An 8,240-nucleotide genomic window follows, 5' to 3' on the forward strand; every position below is an offset into this window, starting at 1 on the left:
GCAAGAAATGTGAAAGATATTTTAAACTTGTCCAGAAATATTTCTATTCTTCACCGGAAGACATTGAATTATAATAAATATTCCTTTTCCGGTTGAGAAGTAGGTGTAAAAATAGTGGTAGTAAGTTTCTTTTCTCCAAAATACTTAAAGACGTTTTCATATTGCATGCTAGTTGTTAGTTTAGTTTGGTTCGACGTAAATTGCGAATGTGAGAGTCATCTATGCTAGGGGTTTTCTAGCAGTAATATCAAGGAGTATGGACGAACAGAATTCAACCTCTTACAGTCTTAGTCTTATGTTGTACATGTAACTTGTAGTGGATGAAATGATGATGAAATGAAAAAGGGATGGGACACAAGGACAATGGGGTCCACAAATTTTGATTGCCACTGGAAATAGGGAGAGGTGGATAGGGTCGGGCAATTTAGCCTCCTGTGGCGGAGCCCTATGGTTCCTACTCCGTGAGAATACCACAGTAGGGTTCTTTAAGGTGCAAGAAACGTGGCATTTTCCCAACACAGTGCATCACTATGGTTTGCGGTCAGGTTTTCCGTATGATAGCCTGACAACCCCAACATGTAACACCCCAGGGGTACCCCATTCCACCACCTGGGGCACACATCCCAGTTGCTCTGTAGGCAGAGCGCCATAGCCCCCGGCTAGGGTTCTGAGCACTATTTAGTCGTCTTTTACAACAAGCTTAGCGCTGCTGCAGGCCTATTCTTTTAACACCCGGACCTGCACGGTCATTATAGTTTCATACAAATATATATGTATATGAACGTCTAACTTATAAAGTTAAACATATAAATATTTAGGTAATAAGAGCTTGAATAAAGTATTCAGCTGATTTTCTATATTTACATGTATGGTTACCATTAATATGCTTTTAACTTATTTTTTATTTTACTGTTATTTCATCTTATTTTAGACTTAAGACTAGAAGCAAAATGTTTCACGTCCCTGCAGCAGAGAGAAACAAGGAACCAATATTGAAAGTTCTACAGAAATTTATTCCAAAGGGTTTTAAAGGAAGGGCTTTAGAGATAGCTTCTGGGGCTGGTGTACATGTAGTCCATTTTGCTCAGTATTATCAAAATATATCATGGCAACCTACAGAGTATGATGAAAAAAATTTAGGAAGGTGAATGTGATAACTTTGTTGTTTTTTTTTTTTATTATTGAGAAATTCTTTGAATGAAAATACACAATTTTGTGAGCTTTTTAATCATTCTTTTGTTTTCAAAACCACCGTTACTGCATGTACTAGTACTACTGCATGTATGTATATTCTATTAAATGTTGATTGTAAAATGAGTAAAAGTAATGCTATTTTGTATCTATGAAATATGTTTAACTTAAAGAGTAATCACAGGAACCAAGATTCTAGTGAAAATCAAAAGAATGTAATCCAGGGACAAAGACTAGACATGGAAAACAAACAAACACAACAAAGAGGTTTAAAAACATAAAGTAACCAAAATAGCACATACAAAGCAACAAAAGCAAATGAGCAACTCAGACTCCACTAAAAACTGGGAGCATGGACCAGGTGCACCGGTAGAGTAAGTGTACTCTGCTTTTCTAGAAACACTCACCAAGTTGCTCATAAAAGGTAAGACGAAAGAGGGAAGGCACAATCTAATTTAGCTGCAATGTTTTTAAGGGGATTAAGGAAGTTATCCTTTTGGAAAAAATAATCAAACCATCATATGATGAAGTACTTTAATGATGGCCAAAATATTTATTTATGCATATGTTTTTGTATCAAAATAAGTGCTTTTTAGTAGGGGAAAAAGCAAACTTAATTTGATACAAAAGCATATGCATCATATTTTAAATCGAAAAAAATATATAGTTTTCCACATTTTTTTGGGGTCATGAATGTGGATATATTTGGTATATATTTAGTACATTGCTTAACCATGGCAAGTTGCAGCTCAAGTTTGAATTGTGTTCTGGTCATTTTTTTCTGTTGTATTATCACCCTTGGACTTGGAATATTAGTTCAGACTTAGTTTACCACACTTTTCTAATTAACAAATTATGTATGAAGTTTCGATTCTGTTCACTTCAACATAAAGTTCCTCCGGTGGAGAACTTTGTATTGCTACATTGTATACAATACTCTCAGAATGCTGATTGATGACATTATATAAATGAATGAATTTAAGTTTGTGGTAAAAAAAGTCTAAATTATCATTATCATATAACAATTGTCTCATCAGTATTTCAGCCTATTCAGCTCACACTGGTGTGAAGAATGTTCACCCACCATTACAGCTAGACATTACAACACCCCCAGAGAACCAGAAAATACCAACCATCAGCCCTGGGAATGTAGATATTATGACCAACATTAATATGATTCATATATCTCCATGGGCAACAGCTTTAGTTAGTAATGTTTTTATACTCATGACAAAGTTGCATGCATATTGTTTAAAAAAATCATTCACTAGAAGGACCCCCTTTCCCCCTTTAGGTCACTCAGCATCCCATTCCCCCATTTTTTGGAATTTCTGGATCTGAAACTGGTAACTATGTCTGTACAAACTAGAAATATTGTGAGCAAAGTTCACTTGATGATACCCTTTTTCCCCTCTCCAGAAAACATATGAAAAACCCTACAGGTGATTTAAGGCATTTAGATGGAAAAACAAATTAGAAGGTGGTACAGAATGACATCATTTGATAAAGAATTTGTGGAAGTTTTGTCAAATTACATTTGACCGTTTCAGAGGAGTTGTGGATTAGAAGATGGCTTCCCTTTTTCAACCAATGACAAAGTAAATGTTGTTTTTTTTTTATCAGGAACACTCAAAAGTGATTCAGATGGATAAACAAAATTGGAGGTGTACAATTTCATCATGTAATAAAGGATCAAACAGATCAATGGACACCATGACCACTATGTACCTCCCACTTTTCAAGTTCAGGATATAAAAAACATACACAAAATGCATATTCATGTCAGATCATATGGACATTTTAAGATAAATCATACTGACTTCTAATATACTGGTCTATAGATTTTTCTCAAACTGGTTGTTTAATTTGTTCTGTACTTTAAAATTTTGATTTAAAAACAGGATTTTTATATAATGATTGGGAAAAGACTAATCCTTTAAATTCTGAAAAAGAAAAAAATATTCAGGGTAGCCCATTTTATTTATGTACTTTTTATGTTATTTTGGAAACGTTTAACACACGAAGTTCATCCCACAGTTATCTCCCATTGACAGGGATTTTCTTTCTTTTTTTTGTAACTTTATATCATTCATGAAGTTATGTTGTATATTATGCTTTATTCATTTACAGGGATTGTTTACAAGTGCAAATTATTATTTAAGACCAGCTGGTTATCTTTTTCTGTATGGGGTAAGTTGATTTTTGTAAAGAACAAATATGAAATAGTTAGTCTTAATATCGTGGATTTTTATCAGACAAACAAATGTGTGCATACACATGTGACATGCTGTAATTATGTTTGTTATTCTGTTCTTTCAATAATTTTAAAACACAAGGATAAAAAATATCAATGCACTAAGCTCTTTGTTATCAAGAATTAGACTAGAGTAAATGTATAGTGAAAGATCATAAATAGACAAAAAATGCGAAAGTAGAAAAATAAACAAACTTAAGGAGTTGGACCTATGGTAAGGGACATAACTCTTTAAATCAATGATATGTTTGTATCATATTAAATTTCACCAAAGCTATTCAAGCTTTCCTTTGAAACAGAATGAAATTAGTCCAAGTTACTTTAATGCCTACATGAGATCGATTTAAAATGGTAAATACAAATGCTCTAATGATTTGTAAGAGTTGTGTCTACCTCCTTAAAAGATAAGCTCCAAATCTATTCAGCATGGAAATTACCACAATTAATGTTTATCCATATAAATGATATGGGGAAGATAAATTTTGATTATCTTAACTATGTTTGAATGAGATTTATACTGCAATATCAGTTAACAACATTAAAGATAGCATATTAATATGGATTAAAGTTGACTTAAGTAGCACTCCAGCTAAGAATCATGTAAAATGTGATATATGGTTGGAAAGCCTACATATTTTTATTTTTGATATTTTGTTTAAAATGCTTTAGTAAACATAATTAACACTTGATTTTTTGTATAACCCATGCTCATAGGAGATAAAAATTGTATAGAATGCACTGTAGAATTCAAAATTAAGGGAGATAACTCTGTAAATGACACTCAAATACAATAGAATCTATTGAATTTGTAATGTTGATTATCTCTTAAGAGCAGGCAGATTTGAATGAATAATTACACATTTGATAATATAGACCCATAAAACAACTTAATTACAAAAATAAAAATATGTAGCCTTTTTTTAGGTATATCACATTTTTTCAGATTGTGCATGATTCTTACAAAGACAGCTACTTAAAATGTGATACTGAGAGAAAATAACCTGAAAGTATCTATACAAGTTGTTCTTTATGTTCATCTATTATACTTTTATAATATAAATTACTTGCAGCAGATATTATTTAACTATTTTTTGGAGGGAGAAGCAATGTACAAATACCTTGATTTACAAAAAAAACTTAATGGAGGAAATGAGTCAAGGGAAAAAATTTTCTGTAATTTTTACAATTTTGTGAAACTTTGTTGATTTGATGAGTTTGATATTTACCTACAAATGCATATTTCATTTTGAATTGATTTTTACATAATTTAACAATTGTTCAATACTATTACCTTTTCAGCCATTTGCCATTAATGGAACAATAACTCCAGACAGCAATGTACAGTTTGATTCATCATTAAGACAAAGGTATATTATTATTGTTATTAATATCTGATCAGTTGGTTTTATACTGTAAACCAACCTTTATTTTACCAGATATTTATTTTTATTTTTAGGACATCCAATTTGGTTTTGCTTTTATTTATTTTTGCCACGAACACCGAGTTTACCATCTATTCCATTTAAACAGAAGTTCTAAGTGGCAGTTTACGGTTCTTTTTACCATTTTTACTTGCTCACGAAACTAAGGAAAATGGATCACTCACAAAATTAGATTGACTCACATTGATACCTAAATAATATTGATTGTTGATGCTAAGTAGATCCTAATGCTACTCTTTTATCATCATAATGCAAAATATAGATTTGTAAACATTAAATTTAAGTTATCATCAGGGGTCAACATGGAATAATTTATTCAATAACTAATGGCACGGTTGTCTTCAAAATCATCCAGAAGACAGTTGGTATAAATGTTCATGAAAAGAGCATACTGAATAAGGAAAGTATTGATGGTGTAAAATTTCTAACAAATGGCAAATTTAAAAAGCCACATCAAAGCATTTTTACCATAGGATGTTAAGTGTAAATTTTTGTAAAAATCGGGCAAAATGTAAAAAGTCCGAAACATGCATGTCAAAAACTCACTGATCTGACAATATAATATAATTTATGGATGCTTTTTTTACTTATAAAGACTATTTTTTTTATCTCTGCATCACTGTATTTGCTTAGAGTTTTTTCAATAGAATGTTACAGAAATTAGGTTTTTGGCGGAGTTATCTGCCCTTGAAATGTTCATTTTCAGTGCATTTCAATGAAATTATAACTCATTTTACCAAAATGATATGGATAATCATGTCTTTTTTTCTTGAGTCCAATAGTCAAATTTAACTTTCAAAATGGTGGGGTTTTTCATACCATGTTTCACCGACTGATTCTTACAGTGACTGACACTTAAACTATAGATCTTTCGACTTTTTGTGTTCATTCCATATTCATCCATTTTTCTGATTATAGGGACAGTCAGTGGGGTCTGAGAGATATCACTGATGTACAGAAACTAGCGGAGGAAAATAATATGAAGTTTTTAGAAATGGTATGAAATATTATTTATTTTAAGATTATTTTAATCGTATGGATTACCTGACATGTATATAGATATGGAAAAGAACCTCTTTAAACATTAAATGTGCACAGTTTTGTGTATCATTGAAGGATTAAGAGATGAATTGTGTACTTGTATCAATTTTGGCTTCTTCTTAAAAAGTTTTGTTTGTATTAATTCAAATCAAAACTGTAATGTATTCCCATTTGTGCATTATAGAGTAATCAAGGGAACCAAGCTTATAGCGGTAATCAAACAAATGTAATCCAGGAACAAAGACCAGACATGGAAAACAGACACATAACAAAGAACATAAAGTAACTAAAACCATACATACAGAATGACAAAAGCAAATGAGCAACTCAGACTCCACTAAAAACTGGGAGCATGGACCAGGTGCACCGGTAGGGTAAGTGTCCTCTGCTTTTCTAGAAACACCAGCCGAGTTGTTTTGTTATCACCATTCATCATGTTAACATTGGAAATGTCACTTGTTTGTGAGTTGTACAATACATTAGGTTTCAAAATAACGGACTGTAGATGCATGAATACTAAAGTTTAAGTTTTGAAATGGCTTAAATAATTTGCTACCAGCTCCCCAAATTTAAAATATTTTAAGTCGTTTCAAAATTTAACATGTCTAAAAAATACTTGTCAAGAATATAAAAGCAGACTGATATTATTTTCCTGATGTATAAGCAACCATTTTTTTTCAGACTTTTTATTACTTTAATACAAAGATATTTCTTTCAGATTGAAATGCCTGCTAACAACAAGACTCTAGTATTCCAGAAGAACAGCTGATGTCTCTGAAGACACAATAGTTATTTCATCATTTACTGTAATCAAATTTCAATCAAAATGAGTGATACATAAATTATGTGCTGCTGGACAGCACTTAACTGTTCATGTTTGCATTATAATACTGACTTTTAATTGCATTTTAAATGTTTTTTTTTTTCTTTTTTTAATTATTTTCTATGCTCACACTGAACCTGGTAAACTAAAAGATGGACTTTAAATAAAGAATTACTATTTATTGGCCAAAAATATGTATATTTATAGTAGGAAGCTCCCTTGAAGTTTTTTTTTTAAATATTGATTCTCTTTTTGAGTTATAAGATTTATTATTAAAAAGGGGGTTTCCAGTTTTTTTAAATTTAAAAATGCTTGTACCATCTATATGTGTTCTTCTTTGTGCACATTTGTATGTTTATGGAGAATTGGTAGAAAATCTACTTAACAGCTCAGTGAAAATTTGTTTATTTATTGTTGTCTTAGTATTTCATATGCAGGGGGCAGACACAGAGATGTTTGTAGGATAGTCCTACTTGAGTGATTTGGTTAAACAATTATATTCACATGGAGTTTAGGGCATTACTTTGTCTAGTTGATATTAAAATATAGTTAATAAATGCACAGTTTACTCAAGAATTACTCAGGAATCATTCATTGATATACTGGTGTGTGTTCATTCCTTATCTGGGGATTTGCACTACACGAGGAGGCAAAAGATTTTCAAGTGTTTTTAAAAATTCTTAAAACTGATCACATACAAATAAAGAAAAAAACTTAAAAATATCTTCTTTTATTCATTTTTATACATCTTCTAGATTTAATTTGTTTTTTTTTTCACTGTAAGGCAAAAAAAAATGTCTGTTTCCTGTTTCCTGCTTCCCTACCTAACCTAAACATTTTATGGTCATTTTGGCTCAAGCACTGTTACTCCTACAATGCAAAAGGTTGGGATGGAAAATAGTCAGATAATAGCTTGTGAGACAACCTCTAGCACTGCTGCAGTATGCTAAAATCTAGATTATATCCCATTAACTCAATGTAAAATGTTTTTTGTAAAAAGAATAAATTAATTTCTTGCTGGTAGCAGGAAACAAGACTTATTTATTAATTTTTATTTTTGCCTAATATCAGTATAGTGAAAAAAAAACTGTTTTGTTAATGACATGAAGTTCTATTATTGTTTATTTTTTGTCAGTGATTTGTTGACTAATATTGTGAACTTATTTCTAACTGAAATGATTTTTTTAATAAAACACAAGTATCAATCATTTCTCAGTTCTTGAAAACCAGAATTTTCATTAAGTCCCCATGTAGTAAATTATTAGTTGACTGAGTGTGTATGTACATCATTATATTTCCTCTTATTAAAATGTGGCTATATTGCAATAACCTTATTGGTATATCCAACCACTTTCCTTGAAAAGATTTCTCAGGTTTAATCAGAGGGAATGCTTGGATATTTGGTATATTGTTTTTACATAATGACTTGTACTTTGTCTACCTGTTTCCGGTTCCTCGCTTATCTACTTCCGTTAACCTACAAATTATT

At 31.2% G+C, this 8,240-nt stretch overlaps 1 protein-coding gene across 1 annotated transcript; it reads left to right on the top strand.

Annotated features, from left to right (window-relative positions):
* The first annotated feature begins 17 nt into the window (after nucleotides 1-17).
* On the top strand, nucleotides 18-7,960 carry LOC148619770 (methyltransferase-like 26). Its single transcript, XM_088580011.1, has 7 exons — nucleotides 18-120; nucleotides 932-1,144; nucleotides 2,229-2,397; nucleotides 3,322-3,381; nucleotides 4,745-4,812; nucleotides 5,806-5,884; nucleotides 6,647-7,960. The coding sequence occupies exons 2-7, from the start codon at nucleotides 951-953 to the stop codon at nucleotides 6,695-6,697; spliced, it is 621 nt and encodes a 206-aa protein (XP_088436137.1). The 5' UTR covers nucleotides 18-120; nucleotides 932-950; the 3' UTR covers nucleotides 6,698-7,960.
* Nucleotides 7,961-8,240: the final 280 nt, after the last annotated feature.

This window comes from Perna viridis, chromosome 4, assembly GCF_037379345.1.
Source record: "Perna viridis isolate PV_CMFRI_1.1 ecotype Kerala chromosome 4, ASM3737934v1, whole genome shotgun sequence".
Lineage (NCBI taxonomy): Eukaryota > Metazoa > Mollusca > Bivalvia > Mytilida > Mytilidae > Perna > Perna viridis.

Excerpts from the sequence above, each read along its gene's own strand:
- LOC148619770 (XM_088580011.1), top strand. The coding sequence starts at position 951 with ATGTTTCACGTCCCTGCAGCAGAGAGAAACAAGGAACCAATATTGAAA. Across the intron at positions 3,382-4,744 it reads GTTATCTTTTTCTGTATGGG|CCATTTGCCATTAATGGAAC; the intron begins GTAAGTTGATTT and ends TTACCTTTTCAG. Across the intron at positions 4,813-5,805 it reads GATTCATCATTAAGACAAAG|GGACAGTCAGTGGGGTCTGA; the intron begins GTATATTATTAT and ends TTCTGATTATAG.